Source organism: Hesperophylax consimilis, chromosome 22, assembly GCF_061612785.1.
Source record: "Hesperophylax consimilis isolate HC1 chromosome 22, BYU_Hcon_1.0, whole genome shotgun sequence".
Classification (NCBI taxonomy): Eukaryota; Metazoa; Arthropoda; class Insecta; order Trichoptera; family Limnephilidae; genus Hesperophylax; species Hesperophylax consimilis.
Genome location: NC_142857.1, coordinates 3,162,366 through 3,179,364, shown reverse-complemented (window position 1 = coordinate 3,179,364; position 16,999 = coordinate 3,162,366). Strand labels below are relative to the sequence as shown.

Here is a 16,999-nt window from a genome sequence, read left to right as displayed (position 1 = left end):
TAATCTCAAAGGAGGCAGACTTGAAGAAGATGGACCGCGAGCCTCCGGCCACAGGACCCAACCGAGGAGATGCAGCAGGCCCTCAGCCGAGCCAAGCCTCAAGATAAGACCATTTAAATTGATCGTATTTCATACTAACTTCATTTTAACTATTCTTAATGATTTATATTACTTTAAATGTACCCTTCCCTCCCTCATCCCCATCACCTACCCTAAGGATCTATTCACACTAACACACTTTTCGTTCTTTAAACATTTTGCAAAAATATTTGGGAATTATATAAAAATAAACACAAACTTAATTATCGATTTTTCTCAGTCCAATGACTCTAAATAAATTAAATATATATCACCAAAACGTAAGAGGGCTACGCACTAAGACTGGCACATTGCTGATGGCAGTTCGATCCAACGAGTATGACGTTATCGCTCTGACCAAATCGTGGCTTGTTGATGGCATCCGTAATGAAGAGTTATTTGATGATCGCTACGATGTACACCGCCGAGATCGGGACTACGCTTGCACAGGGCAGCGCTTGGGCGGGGGTATCTTAGTCGCTGTTCGTCGTGAACTGGTAGCTCACGAGCGCCCAGGGTGGCATTCGCGAACTGAGGACATCTGGATATCATTAGAATCCAAGGGATCCAAACACACAAATCTTCACATATGCTGTGCTTACCTCCCTAAAGGACCAACATATCGTGAAAATATGGAAAGCTTCCTCACCCAAATTTCAGCACTTACGTTGCAATTTCCCTCAGACAAATTCATTATCCTAGGTGACTTCAACCTCTCTGACATTTCATGGAATAAGTCTCCCAATAACACGTCCCTTATACCCAGTGATCGCTTATCGCCTGTTAGCACATCATTTATAGACTGCATGCATTTTTCTGGATTGCACCAATACAATGGAATTCCAAATACCAACGGTCACTTTCTTGATCTCGTCCTATGTAATGATTTCGTCACGGTCTCTGCATGTGATGAACCATTAATTTCAGAAGACCCTCATCACACCTCACTAATCATAGAAGTTTTATTTTCGGAACCCAATCCACTAGTGGAGGAACCAAGAAGCGGTTACGTCTTTAGGCGCGGTGATTACGAACAAATTAATACATGTCTCGACCAGGTAAACTGGCATGAGCTCCTTTCGATTGGTGATGTAAACACGGCATTAAAAAATTCTATTCACAATTAAATAATCTTATAGACGCCTACATTCCCAAAAAACTATGTAGGAATTCTAAATACCCGCCATGGTATAATTCGGCCCTCATTAAATTGACATCAGAAAAATACAAATACTTTAAAAAGTTTAAGATATACAAAAACCCATCTGACTACGCCACTTTCTCTTTACTAAGATCACGCCACAAAAAACTTAATTGGGAATGCCACAATATTTATTTATTAAAAATCGAACATGATATATCCTCCGACCCAAAAAAAGTTTGGAATTACATAAAATCCAACTCCAAATCCCACAGTGTTCCGAACACTATGACATTTAAAGACGAAAAAGCTGAAAATGGGTTTGCCATCTGTAACTTGTTCTCTAAATATTTCATGTCTGTCTACAACAATAATGCTCGAAAAATCCAGATCCTACCGGACAACCCCAAAAAGCTCTGTGTTGCTAGCATGAATAATATTGAAGTCGACCAGCATCATATACAGAAACACCTTGAAGATTTAGATCTCAAAAAAGGCGCAGGCCCAGATAAAATTCCCCCTTTCTTCATAAACAAATGTGCCCGCAGCCTATCTAAACCGCTATCCATAATTTTTAGTCGCTCCCTTAAAGAGGGAATAGTCCCAAACACCTGGAAAACGGCATTTGTAACTCCCATCTTCAAAAATGGCCAAAAATCTAACGTCGAAAATTATAGGCCAATTTCAAAGCTCTGCATCTTTAGTAAGGTTTTCGAAAAAATTGTGTATGACCAGATGTTTTCGGCCTTGAGATCGTCACTCAATAATAACCAACATGGATTTATGAGGGGGAAATCTACAACCACTAACTTAACGGCATTCACCGAATTCTTACAAGATAATATGGATCAGCGTATACAGGTAGATGCAATATATACAGATTATAGTAAAGCTTTTGATTTAGTTATTCATGATATCTTGCTGAGAAAACTTTTACAAATCGGTGTACACGGAGACCTCCTCAGATGGCTCTCGTCCTATATTGCAAACCGTAGCCAAGCAGTAGTCGTCGGTGGCTATAAATCGAACTGGGAAACCGTGCCGTCGGGAGTACCCCAGGGGTCATTATTGGGACCATTACTCTTTAATATATATATTAATGACATTGGGAAATGTTTTCACCACTCCAGAACTTTATTATACGCAGATGACATGAAAATATTCTCCCCTGTCACGTGTATCAATGAGTGTACCCGCGTGCAAGAAGATCTAAATCGCCTAAATATTTATTGTGCAGAACACAACCTGCAAATAAATGTAAAAAAATGTGGCGCCATCAGCTTCACCCGAAATAAAAATCCCATTTCTTTTAATTACTCCCTTAACGGCACAATATTGATCAAAATGACAGAGGCTAAGGATCTGGGAGTAGTGTTAGATCCGAAATTACTTTTTGAGTGCCATATCGAATCCATGGTTGCAAAAGCTTCCAAAGTACTTGGCTTTGTACTCAGAACCTGCAAAAATTTTAAAAAAGTAAATACCATGAAAATGCTGTACTTTTCTTATGTACGCAGTTCTCTGGAGTACGCCTCTCAAGAATGGAATCCCATGTATAAGTCACACATAGAAAGGATTGAGAAAGTGCAATATCGTTTTCTACGATACCTTGATTTTCGGGCCTATCGTCCTCATCTGAGTCACGAGGAGTCAGCAGCGTTTTTCAGTATTTCGTCACTGGAAAGTCGTAGAAACTCCGCAGACGTACTATTTTTACAAAAAATTGCCACCTCTGTGATAGATTTCCCGGAATTACTTGAAAGAATTCAATTAAGAGTACCCATCAGACAAACCAGACAAAATCACACATTAAACATCCCTCAATGTAACACGAACTCAAAACAAAATGCTTTTATTCACCGTGTTTCATACAATTTTAATACTTCATACAGTGAATTAGACTTATTTAACTCAGCACCCCACAATTTCAAACCTAAAATCAATAAATAATTATAATATCATTTTTATTTTTTATTACGTACATGCTACACATTACACAGACTAGATCCATCCCATACCCCTCCCTTCCCCATCCCATCCCTATAGGCTAATGTAACTTTTTTTATTACATAAATATTATATATTCACTAAATAATTAAGATACTTAAGTGAAAACCTATTATTGGTTAAATAATTAACACTAAATACACCATACTTTGTAATTATTATAACTGTTAGTTTTCCAAATAAAATAAAAAAAAATAAAAAAAAAAAATATCTAAGAATTACCAAAAATCATCAACTTATTCCCATTTTCCAACTCAATATCGACGTTACAAAATTATTCGGGTGGAACTTTGTAATCATACAAAGACAGTGAAATTGGTATAAAATAATATTGAAAATTCTTAAATTGAGATATGAGATTCACTTAGATTTACTAGTATTTAAGTCTTCTTCAGTGATTAAAATAACATTACATTGATGTGTATAACCTACAAAAGTTTTTTTACAATAAATTATAGACAAAAAAATCTAGACAAGGAACGACTCTGACTGCAAATTTACTGCAGCATAATACAGCGTTCAATTAAGGAACTTCCAAAATCAATTGTTGAACAACTAAATATAATGCAAATCGAAAATACTTAACCTTATATATCTAACAAAACCAAATAAAACTGTAAATAGTTTAAGGGAAAAAAACAGAAAATTAAACGAATAAAATATTTTCTCGGAACACATTTATTTGTCAGAGATTTTAAATTTAAAAAAAACTAAATTACATAATATTCAACTACTATCACATCAAACGTCAGACTTTTCAGATGGTATTTTGTGCTCGAATTCGAATCGTTCACTACAACATGAAGATTTTTAGTAGTGGGCGGCAGTGTGGGCGGCGGCAACAGCGGCTTGGTGGGCGGCCTTGGCGTGAGCTACCTCGGGGGTGTCTACAACACGTCCATCATGTCCCAGAGGGGCGGCTCCATGAGCGTAAGATCCATGGACGGCAGGGGCGGCATAAGCACCGTTGTAGGCACCGTTGTAAGCTCCATGGGCGGCACCGTTGGAAGCAGCGGCAACAGCGGCGTTGTGGGCAGCTTTAGCGTGGGCAACTTCAGGGGTATCAACGACACGTCCGTCTTGACCGATGGGGGCGGCTCCATGAGCGTAAGCTCCAGAGTAAGCTCCAGCGTAAGCGGAAGCACCGTTGTATCCGTTGTTGTAGTGACCGTTGTCTTGGCTTTCGGCCAGACCTTCTCCCTTCCACTGTCCTTCTTCACCGTTGTAGGCGGGGGCAGAGTAAGCACCGTTGTAGGCACCGTTGTAAGCTCCATGGGCGGCACCGCTGGATGCGGCGGCAACAGCGGCGTTGTGGGCGGCCTTAGCGTGGGCAACTTCGGGGGTGTCTACGACACGTCCGTCATGACCGATGGGGGCGGCTCCATGAGCGTAAGCTCCGGAGTAGGCTCCAGCGTAGTTAGAGGCACCGTTGTAGGCACCATATCCATGGTCGTACTGTCCATTGTCTTGGCTCTCAGCTAGACCCTCTCCCTTCCATTGTCCCTCATCATGGCTGATGTAGTTAGCAGAGACCACGGCTCCCACGCACAGGAAAGTGAAGATCTGAAATTTGAGAAATTATTGTCAATATGGTACGTTTCTTTAAGTTTATTTATTTGTTTATCATTATCAAGCATTAGATTATTTTTCAATTATTTATCATTCGGTAGATTCTAAACTTACAATAGCGTTCATGTTGATAGTCTTGTGTGAGCCTTTTCTGAGAGGAAAACTGCTTGTGATTAGATTGAAGTCCGCGTGGAGGTTTTATACTAACCGAAAGCTTTCTTTCTTAAGCATATCCTTGGGAGGGAGGGGGGCGGTAGATATTTTTTTGTAAGGCTCCGCTAAATGATATGAATGATTCGCTCTTGAAATATTATTCCTTTATTTTAAGAGTGACTTAGAAAGCATTTTATCGCCGAGTGTTATCGATAAAATTAAGGTTATCAGCAAGATTCACAATTACCCTTCTGTAAATTTTTTTCTCACTGCATACGTATTATTAAGATTTGTCTTTTAAAAAATAAAACGATTTTTTTAAAGCGATATCTTTCAACTATCTGGAAGTATTTCAACTATCAATCTGAATTTGTAATTTTGTTGATATATACTGGAAAGACTAGAGTAATTTGACATTCCGAAACATCAAGCATCATATTTATAGTTACCTAAAAATATATTTATAAATTGGGAAAGTAGTATTGAAATATCAACCTTAATATTCATTGGTAGTGGCACTAAAATGGAGTTAATTAGTAAATGAGGTCTTTATTCACAACTGGGTTAATTTGTCAGTGAGATCTTTAGTCATAATACGAGATTTACAAAACAAGTGTCTGAATTTCGTCTCTCCAGTACGATCGAATTTAATAAATCGCGTAAAGGATGAATTTTAATCCTACAAGCTTCGTTAATTTGCCTCCGTTCATTAATAAACCACTAATTTTGCGTAAAAAAAGATATAATTTTAAAAAATTGCTTATATCAATGGTCGCCCAAATTTATCTGACAGCCTTGGCGGTTTTGGCTTGTTTTTTTTGTCGGAATTTCTTTTCAATCTGACCATCGGTTGCGAATTTAGTACTTCCTGAACAAACCCTGGTAAATGGTAATTGATGTTCTTGATTTATCCTGTACTTGAATGGCACTGTTATTGTTAGATAATGATTTTTATTTATTTATTTATTAATTTTCGGGAAATCGACAGTTTACATTTAATCAGTTTGTACATAAGTATTATATTGAGAAAATAAAAAAAAAACAATAATTGATTTCCTCTTTAATTTGTTTTCTTATATTTTTTTAGTACACACTGGCCATTTATTTGATTTAATCAGGTTATTGATCAAAACTATGTTAGGAGCACTGTAGGAGTAATTTAAAAAATATGATCACTGAGTTTAAAATTATTATTATAAAGTTTAATATAGTAAAGCGCACACGGCTTTTTTTATCAAGATACTGTTAAAAATGTGCATGATCATTTCCTAATAAAATATTAGTCAGTCAGAATGTATGTGTTCAACACGTGTTCAACGCAGGTGGCCTTGTAAATACAATGGACGAGATGCGAAAATATTAATATTTTTGAAGAACACGTGTTCCGAATTCCTCAAAACATTTTCGTGCTTTGTTGATAGTTTTTTTTACGCAATTTCTCAAATAATTCTTTATAGGCCTCTAGTACCATTTTTAAAAGGAAAACAAATAGTTGATGAGATTTTTAATAAATTAACAATAAATCAATTTTCTTCATGCACTTGATATGAAATAGCACAAAACTGCGCTATGTAAATGTGACGTAATTGTTATTATTAACCCAGACGTTTTCAGAATGGTACGTACTCTGAGTATCGCCCTCGTGAAAGATCTCCAATCAGTTTCGATATGTTGCTTGAAATGGATTGGGGAGTTGGTGATCGGATCTGGATATCCAGGTCCCTATTTTCAAATCTTCACCTTCTTTTTTTTTTTTTTTTTTTTTTTTTTTTTTTTTTTTTTTTTTTTTTTTTTCTTTATTCATGAAATATTAATGTGTACAGTTTTTACATGCTTTTCGACTACCACACTAGACACACGCCCGTATTATGGTAGTCGATTCTATATTTCCTTTCCTTACACACTTCCTATTTAGGGTTTCCATAGTCTCGCTGGCTCCATATAGCCGGAAGAAGTTCGGACAGTTATGTTACAGCTGTTACGGTTACAATTATAGATTCATAGTTATGCAGGTATTTTTATGTATGCATTATATATTCGCCATGTTTTATTTCCTTCATTATTCAATGTTCAAGTATTGTGATTTAATGATAATTACAAACGTAAGTATTTCACCTACATTTTTCACCTGAAATAAGAATTTTGTATGTACCTAACGTTACTATATATCTTTCAATAATTATTTAATATTTTTTTATCTTAAACCGCATAACAGTCCCAACTGCTCTCAACCGTCTGGTGCCAGGGAGAATAAGGCATTCCCAACAGGGGTAAGTTGTGTAGCAGAAGGGGAAGGAGATAGGAAAGAAGAATGCGGGGAAAACACGGCCAAATTCAATGCCATTTCAAGCAACGTATCAATTCTGAATAGTGGTCTTACACCAGGGCGATACTGAGAATAACTTCCACTTGTCAACGTACCGCATATACACAATTAATTAGTTTAAATTGGTAATTTGTGAAATAACACAAATTCAACAATCAAAATTACTTGCGCACGCCGGAATTTGAACCAGCGATCTCCAAATTTCTAAACGATAGCCTCCCCCTCAACCACGGAGGCCGCCATAGTATCTTAAGGTTATACTCATTTTGTCATTCCACCATAAAAATAATCATCCCAGACATGTAGAAAATTCATAGATGTCAATAAATATTTGAATAAATTAAGGTAATATTGGTAGCTCTCAGTGGTGTAATACAGTTAAAAATGAGGTAAAATGAAAGTGTCGAATTAGCTCAGTGGTCAGAGCACTTCCCCAGCAAGTAATAATAATTGTTTTAAATAATTTTTTACACTTTGTGCTTTGCATAAAAACATGGTCTAGCAAACATAAGTTAAAATAATTATAAATAAATGAATTGGGTTTTAATAATGAATGGTTTGATGAAATAATTATCTTAGGTAGTGTAGCAAATACTAATATTTTATCTTTGTGTGATACAACGAAGTAAATATGTTTGAGAATTATCATAATTCCCATTTTCCGATACAATATCTACATTACAAAATTATTCGGGTGCAACTTGGTAATCATACAAAGACAGCGAAATTGGTTAAAATAATATTGAAAATTCTTAAAATGAGATGCGAGTTTCATTTAGATTTAATAGCTTCATCGTCTTCTTCAATTAATAAAATCATATTGCATTGATTTGTACAACCATAAAAAGTTTTTAAAATAAATTATAGAGAAAAAATCTAAACCGTCAACGACTCTGACTGCAAAGTTACTGCAGCATAATACAGCGCTCGATTAAGGAATTTCCAGAATCAATTGTTGAACCACTAAACATATAATGCGTATCTAAAATATATAACCTTATATATCTTACGAAGCTGAAATAAAAGTACAAGTAGGTTAAGGAAATATCCAGTACGTAAAACGAATAAGATAATTTTTCGTACCACATTTATTTGTCATAGATTAATTATTTAAGATACGGAAAAAAACTAAATTCCATAATATACAACTACTATCACATCATACGTCAGACTTTTCAGATGGTATTTTGTGCTCAAATTCAAATCATTCACTAGAACATGAAGATTTTTAGTAGTGGGCGGCAGTGTGGGCGGCGGCAACAGCGGCTTGGTGGGCGGCCTTGGCGTGAGCTACCTCGGGGGTGTCTACTACACGTCCATCATGTCCCAGAGGGGCGGCTCCATGAGCGTAAGATCCATGGACGGCAGGGGCGGCATAAGCTCCGTGGAGGGCGGGGGCAGCGTAAGCACCGTTGTAGGCACCGTTGTAAAATCCATGGGCGGCACCGCTGGAAGCGGTGGCAACAGCGGCGTTGTGGGCGGCCTTAGCGTGGGCAACTTCAGGGGTATCTACGACACGTCCGTCTTGGCCGATGGGGGCGGCTCCATGAGCGTAAGCTCCAGAGTAAGCTCCAGCGTAGGCAGAAGCACCGTTGTATCCGTTGTTGTAGTGACCGTTGTCCTGGCTTTCGGCCAGACCTTCTCCCTTCCACTGTCCTTCTTCACCGTTGTAGGCGGGGGCGGCGTAAGCACCGTTGTAAGCCCCGTTGTAAGCTCCATGGGCGGCACCGCTGGAAGCGGCGGCAACAGCGGCGTTGTGGGCAGCCTTAGCGTGGGCAACTTCGGGGGTATCTACGACACGTCCATCATGGCCGATGGGGGCGGCTCCATGAGCGTAAGCTCCGGAGTAGGCTCCAGCGTAGTTGGAGGCACCGTTGTAGGCACCATATCCATGGTCGTACTGTCCATTGTCCTGGCTCTCAGCCAGACCCTCTCCCTTCCATTGTCCCTCATCATGGCTGATGTAGTTAGCGGAGACCATGGCTCCCACGCACAGGAAAGTGAAGATCTAAAATTTGAGAAAAAGTCATTAGTATAAATAGTCTTGTGTCTTCAGTTTTTAAGAATATTATCACTATCAAGAAAGTATATATATTTATATAAATCCTTTGAGTTCTAAACTTACAATAGCGTTCATGTTGATAGTCTTGTGTGAGCCTTTTCTGAGCTGAAAACTGCTTGTGATTAGATTGCAATCCACGCGGAGGTTTTATACTAACCGAAAACTTTCTTCCTTGTGCATATCCTTGGTTGGGAGGGAGGCATTCAACTTTTTTTTGTGAGGCTGCGTGGAATGTTATGATTGGTTCGCTCTTGAAATATTAGATAGTACAACTACGATATAATTTCACAGTTGCATGAAATTCCGTCATATTGATTTTGTCTTTATTTATTTTTTATGTCTATTCTTGAATACACATTTCACAAATGGTTACATTGGCTTATATTGTAGTACAGAGAAAAAAGTACAGAAAAACGTATGAAAAATAAAGAACAAGGTTGATATAGGTAAAACTGTGTGTGGGTGATATTGTATGTTACGTGAACACCTCACTAGAAAAAAGCCGTTTTTGGCTGAGAGTTGAAGGCGAATAAATTATCAGCAAGTTTAACATTTTCCCTTGCTTACATGAAAAATCCTTTCTTCTTGCCTACGTTTTATAATGGTTCGTCTTTCAAAAAATAATTCGAGCAATTTCCGCTTCATAGTTTAAAGGATTAAGTAATAACTAGCAGTTAAAAACCCACTCCGCGGGTTTTTTGCTGCTAGGCCCTGCGGGCGGCACTTGGTTGGACTTCGCTTAGTTTGAGTGATACTAACAACAATTTCATTTAATATGTAGATATAAGGTCATTCGCAGAGAGAGGGTGAGTATATATTGTTACACGGAACAGGAAGGAGTTTAGGCATAAAAAGAATGACAGTTGTTCGGCTAAAACTTTACCTTTCCCGAATAATTGCCTAAATGGGTAAAGGTAAATTAATATAGGTAAATATTCGGAATCGCTGGACACGGAAAATACGATTTTTTTTAAATAAGTAATACCTTCTGATTTATTTTAATTACTATAAAAGTAATCGAACAGCATTTGGGAATTTTTTAATTTTAGCTTTTTAATTTTTAATTACGTAAAATGAAAATTCGCTTTCGTTGAATGGGATGACAGCCTGAATAATTTATGTTGATAACATTTTCTTTTGTTGGTATTCCTGAAATGAGCGGCTAGAGACAATTGAAAAACGTAAATTAAAAATATATAATGTAATACAATATTCCGGCAACATAGTGCCTACTTAAAAAGCATAAATGATTTATTTGGCTATTATTACCATTATTATTTTATTTAACCTAACCTATAATAACCCAATCTTACCTTATCTATAATAATCCAGCCTAACCTATAATAATCCAACTTAACCCATGTCCTAACCTAACCTATAATAATCCAACCTAACCTTACATAACCAATATCCTATCCTAACCTATAATAATCTAACCTGATCTAACCTAACCTCAACTACAATAATCCAACCTAACCTAACCTATATCCTAACCTAACCTATAATAATCCAATCTAACCTAACCTAACAAAACCAATCCTAACCTTACCTTTCCTAACCTAACCTAACCTATAATAATCCAACTTATCCTATATCCTTACCTAACCTATAATAACCCAAACTAACCTAACATGACCTGACTTATCCTAACATATAATAATCCAACATAATCTAACCTAACCTATAAACTAACTTAAACTATACTAATCCAACCTAACCTAACCTATCCTAAACTAACCTTTCCTAACCTTTCCTAACCTTTCCTAACCTTTCCTAACCTTTCCTAACCTATAATAATCTTTTTTAAATATTTCCTTATTTGTAAAACAAACCTAAATACCTTTATTTTATTTTTAGAGCTTGGCTAAAATAGTACCACCTACCTAGTATTTGCATAGAGTAAATGGTAATAATTATAGCCACTCATATCAGGAATACCAAAAAAAGATAATGTCATCAATAGAAATTATTCCGGCTGTCATCCAATGCAACGAATAAAAATGCTAAAATTAAAAATTAAAATGCTAAAATTAAAAATTTCCCAAATGCATTCAGATTCCTTTTAGATTAATTAAGGTAAATCGGAAGGTTTTATTTAAAAATATTTCGTATTATCCTTGTCCAGCGATTCCGAATAATACCTTAATGTATAATTGTATTAAATAAATATTTATTCCTGGAAAATGAAATGGAAATTTTATTATATATATAAGTACCTACATATAAGATAAAAGATTTGTTGGCTAATTTTACAATCAACGAAGCGTTCCTATCTTCCGATTGTGTTTCATGTTATTTTATTGGTTTTTTTTTATTTATTTTTTATTTATTTATTGTTTTTGTGTTTAATTCGTAGAACTCCATTTAATTTTTTATAAATTTAATTTAGATTAAATTTGATAATATTATTATATGTTGGAATGGTACCAACCGACAGTTAGATATCTTTACTAATTGGGCCAACACCGTTAATAATAAAATCTGCTTCACAGTTGAACATGAGATTGAAGGTAAAATAAACTTTTTAGATCTGACAATTGGTAAAAGTAATAATAAACATACCTTTGAAATATTTAGAAAACCAACTTTTACAGATACAACAATAAATTCAAATTCAAATCATCCTTGGTCTCATAAATTATCAGCGTACCATTCAATGGTACATAGACTCATTAACATTCCCTTAGACAATAAAGCTTATGTAAAAGAAAAGGAAACGATAAAAACGATCGCGATTAATAACGGCTATGAGGCAAATAACATTGAAAAAATAATAAAAAATAAGAAATATAAAAATAAAATCAATTTAATATATCCGGTAAATAACAAAAATATAGAAAAATTTGCATGTCTCGAATTCCTCGGCCCAATATCTGAAAAAATTGCAAAAGAAATTAAAAAATGTGGTTTAAATATAGCTTTTCGAACAAACAATAATTTAGGAACAATCCTTAAAAACTCTAAAAGTAAAATCCCTATACTCAATAACAGTGGCATATATGAATTAAAATGTGACCACGCCGATTGTAACGCCACTTACATCGGACAAACGGGGAGGGCATTCTCAACTAGATTCAAAGAACATATACGATAATAAAAACACATCCTCAAAATTCGCAGAACATCTCTTGGTGAATAATCATACCCCACTTAACAACAAGGGTCCTAAACCATTGCATATAGAAAAAAAGGGCATTAGATTAAATTTACTTGAACAATTAGAAATCAATAAACGAACGAATGACCCAAATTTAACACTAATTAATAAAGTACGGAAAATAATTTACTCACCACTTCTCAGTATTTTCACAAAACCCAAGCAGTATAATGCACCCAAATAATTCATAGCAATAAAGTCAATAGTAAATAATTAAGAACCCATTACCATTTACTGAGGGGAAAACATAGATTGGTTTAACCAACAATAGATCATGTCATCGGTGTAACCAGTAATAAATCAATGTATGCACCTTCAAAATTTACATTTGAAATAGTATAAAAACGTCGTCTCAATGTGGACTAACCACAGTTTGAAAATGGCCTTGTTAGCCGAAACAGCTGGTCACAATAATAAAAAACTAAAACACTTGCAGAACTTAATAATAATATTATCAAATTTAATCTAAATTAAATTTATAAAAAATTATTTTATTGGGTTGGCAGTGCCTATACTTCCGCGTATATCATATCGGTGTTCTGTAAGAATAGTGCAAAATTATTATTTACATAAATAATATTAAATATCAATATTTTTCAAAATCGTACATGCAAAGAATTGTTGTTTATTGTCATTAAGTTCAATCAAATGTTTGTTTTATTTGTAAATGCGTATTAAAACGGTAGTTTCACGTAAATAATTAGCGTTGTTTAAATAAATGAAATTGTACGTATTTGTATATCGCTCTTATGCGCTCTATCGGCCAATAGGGAAACTACTCCAGCGGCCGGTAAAGGAGGGATTGACATTTTTAAGGAACCTTAGAATGTTAGATTCTTGACAGACGTCAAATATATAAAACGTAATTGTGGATAATTTTTACTGTAATGTAATTAATCCAATGGACTTTTACTTTCTAAAACATATTTTCGTCGATATTATCCAAAAATTATTTGAGCAGAAACGATGCTTTTAAAGAAATGAGGCGATCCTATTTTAGTATGAAATCGGGTCTTAATTTTCAAGTTAGCGGAATTTACCCGAAACACACATTTTGAATTTGACCAATCAGAGGGCCCACATCGTCCAGAAGCTAGGATAATAATACTATCAGATAATAGACGAAACAAACGCAAGAGCTTCGTTTAGTAGATAAAAATGTTTTATGTAAGATTATTTTATGTCAGTTTCACCCTACTAACTGAACTAACCCCGGTATTGGTAGTTGTTAACTAACCCTAGTTTGGTAATCGTTATTTAATTCTCGTAATGGTAGTTGTAAACTTAACCTAGTATTGGCTAACCCTGGTATTGGTAATTGCAAACTCACCATGGTTCGAAATTGTTACCTAAACAGGTAATTATTTGGTTTCCGTTTTCCTCCTTATTGTGGTTTTGTGTTTAATGTTTACTCAGAATGTTCTTATTTCTGAACCGAAGTTCATCTTATTTTATATATCATTGTTTTTTCCTGTTCTATAAAAGGACAGTTATTGTTAATTATTTGTTCTCTCATCATTACTTTGTATATACTTTACATTTGATTTGATGTCATCTTATTTGGTCAATTTTATATAAAGATCACTGTTGTTGGAATAATTGGAAGAATATGACCACAGAATATTAAAATAATTATTTTAAGTTATATTGTTAATTTGATGTGCGACTCCCGTTCACGTGTATTTTGCTTTGCTTACGTTTTGAAGAGATTCACTTTAATTTGTCAATTTTTATTATGCATAATATGAAAAATTTGATTCTGCTAAATTCACCCGCCATAATATAGGGGCATCGCATGGTGAAATAACGCAATAAATGGTATGGACAGTAAACTTCATTTTGAAATTAATTAAATACAAAAAAAATTTAACCATTTCGTGAACAAAAACACCATTTATGAAGATATTACATAAATAAATAAAAACACCTGTCACCTACCTAGAATCTCATAATCCGCATGCGTGAATTCATTGCTAGATGCCAAAAAACATTGTTGCCGGATCTAAAAAACAGAGTTAAACTGTGTTTTATCATTAATTCCAGCTCGAATCTAAAGTTTTACAGTCTTTATACAATGTGTAACAGAAACACCTTTAAATGGTTGTGAAGTGATGTCATTATTAGTAAGGCTGTTAGTGTTCAATTTTATTTGTACAACAAATTTTTTTTAATGATACGAACCGATAATACATAAAATAACATATGTTAGGAAATTGGAAATAGTGATTTTAGAAAGAGAATTAAATAATTTTTCGTACAAAATTTATTTATCACATATTAATTATTTTAGGTACGGATAAAAAAACTAAATTACATTATATACAACTACTATCACATCAAACGTTAGACTTTTTCAGATGGTATTTTGGCCTCTAATTCGAATCATTCACTAGAACACTAAGATTTTTAGTAGTGGGCGGCAGTGTGGGCGGCGGCAACAGCGGCTTGGTGGGCGGCCTTGGCGTGAGCTACCTCGGGGGTGACTACTACACGTCCATCATGTCCCAGAGGAGCGGCTCCATGAGCGTAAGATCCATGGACGGCAGGGGCGGCATAAGCTCCGTGGAGGGCGGGGGCGGCGTAAGCACCGTTGTAGGCACCGTTGTAAGCTCCATGGGCGGCACCGTTGGAAGCAGCAGCAACAGCGGCGTTGTGGGCGACTTTAGCGTGAGCAACTTCAGGGGTATCTACGACACGTCCGTCTTGACCGATGGGGGCGGCTCCATGAGCGTAAGCTCCGGAGTAGGCTCCAGCGTAGGCGGAGGCACCGTTGTATCCATTGTTGTAGTGACCGTTGTCCTGGCTTTCAGCCAGACCTTCTCCCTTCCACTGTCCTTCTTCACCGTTGTAGGCGGGGGCAGCGTAAGCACCGTTGTAGGCACCGTTGTAAGCTCCATGAGCAGCACCGCTGGAAGCGGCGGCAACAGCGGCGTTGTGAGCGGCCTTAGCGTGGGCAACTTCGGGGGTGTCTACGACACGTCCATCATGACCAATGGGGGCGGCTCCATGAGCGTAAGCTCCGGAGTAGACTCCAGCGTAGTTGGAGGCACCGTTGTAGGCACCATATCCATGGTCGTACTGTCCATTGTCCTGGCTCTCGGCCAGACCCTCTCCCTTCCATTGTCCCTCATCATGGCTGATGTAGTTAGCGGAGACCACGGCTCCCACGCACAGGAAAGTGAAGATCTGAAATTTGAGAAATTATTATCAGAATGATAAGTTTCTTCAAGTATTTTATCATAATAATGCGATAGATTATTTTTAAATATTAATTCTTTGGATTTTAAACTTACAATAGCGTTCATGTTGATAGTCTTGAGTGAGCCTTTTCTGAGAGGAAAACTGCTTGTGATTAGATCGAAGTCCGCGCGGAGGTTTTATAGTTAGATACTAGCAGTCACTGAAACCTTAACGGTGGGGGTAAGCTAAAAGCTACACCCATTATTTCGCGTTTTCACGGTCATTTCAGTCTAATCCCATGTGCTTTCAAAAATATCTATCTTGGTGAATGTTATGATAATATTTGTGTTGTTTTAAGTTTTCACACTTATCCTCTATTGGTATTAGGAGGAATTATTATGTATTGTATGGTTTTAAATGTAATATGTCTTATATGATTTAAGATTTTCACGGCCAAAAGTATTTTTGCTATTTGTTTTTGGGGTGTTATGCCGTGTTGCGCTAACTCCTTCTTTAGCCAACGTTTCGTAATATGTCTTGTATAATTTGTTAGCTGTTTATTTGTTCCTCAATTACATATTTTAATAAATATATATAACCCGCATAACAAGACTTTGAAGACGTACTGATTGTTTGAAATATTTACAATTTAATATTTCTATAGTGTGATTCGCATGCGAAAATATTTTGATATCCGTGAGCTTGTTCAAGTGAACCCGAGCTATAGACCCAAATGCCCTGAGCTTTTTGGGTCAGTGCTGTGTTATCCCGAATTCGGGTAATATTTCGTTGCAAAATTGGGATGAATAAAATCTCCCGTCTCCATCTCATCGCCTACTGGTTGGTGTACTGGCTTTGTGTAACTAAAGTGGGGGGTTTAGGAAGGAATTTATGAATGTGGTTCTTGAAGAGGCCTTTATTATACGTGGGAGGAAAAATAGATCTAATTCACTTATTTGTAAAAATGCAAGATTATATTTGTTGGGTTTTAATCCTATTTACATTATTAACTTGCAGTTAAACTTGACAGCGTCCTTACAAAAATAAGAAATACGTATGTGATTCAAAAAAATGGTGTAAACAAAAAACATTTAATTTACAAAATTGGAAGATAATATTACAAAAAAAATATATCACACGTGACACATTTATTTACTTATACAGTTGACGTTTAAGTTTTGTTAACAACTCACTAGGAGAACCGGTGATGAGGTGTTTGCATGTATTGGGAAAGTGTTATTATGCCGTCATAAGTAAAAACACATAATCGTCCTAGAGGTAGGTACTGTGATTTCATGCATGGCGGCAGAAATGGATACTAACTAA

The 16,999-nt window shown here is 36.0% G+C and overlaps 4 protein-coding genes across 4 annotated transcripts in view; 1 reads left to right on the top strand and 3 right to left on the bottom strand.

Annotated features, from left to right (window-relative positions):
- The window catches only part of LOC149412660 (uncharacterized), a 320,577-nt gene that overhangs the window by 295,352 nt on the left and 8,226 nt on the right, over positions 1–16,999 (top strand). The window lies entirely within an intron of this gene.
- LOC149412663 (uncharacterized) lies at positions 4,037–4,921 on the bottom strand. Its single transcript, XM_089645352.1, has 3 exons — positions 4,910–4,921; positions 4,447–4,789; positions 4,037–4,338 (listed from the first exon to the last, which is right to left on the bottom strand). The coding sequence occupies exons 1-3, from the start codon at positions 4,919–4,921 to the stop codon at positions 4,037–4,039; spliced, it is 657 nt and encodes a 218-aa protein (XP_089501478.1).
- Positions 8,290–9,441, bottom strand: LOC149412662 (uncharacterized). The gene is made up of 2 exons (XM_089645478.1): positions 9,400–9,441; positions 8,290–9,282 (listed from the first exon to the last, which is right to left on the bottom strand). Exons 1-2 carry the CDS (start codon positions 9,409–9,411, stop codon positions 8,503–8,505), a joined length of 792 nt encoding a protein of 263 aa, XP_089501604.1. The 5' UTR covers positions 9,412–9,441; the 3' UTR covers positions 8,290–8,502.
- On the bottom strand, positions 14,790–15,824 carry LOC149412661 (uncharacterized). Its single transcript, XM_089645477.1, has 2 exons — positions 15,787–15,824; positions 14,790–15,679 (listed from the first exon to the last, which is right to left on the bottom strand). The coding sequence occupies exons 1-2, from the start codon at positions 15,796–15,798 to the stop codon at positions 14,900–14,902; spliced, it is 792 nt and encodes a 263-aa protein (XP_089501603.1). The 5' UTR covers positions 15,799–15,824; the 3' UTR covers positions 14,790–14,899.

Coding starts and splice junctions, on each gene's coding strand:
- LOC149412663 (XM_089645352.1), bottom strand. Junction 4,339..4,446: donor CTCTGCCCCCGCCTACAACG/GTGAAGAAGGAC, acceptor CTTACTCTGGAG/CTTACGCTCATGGAGCCGCC.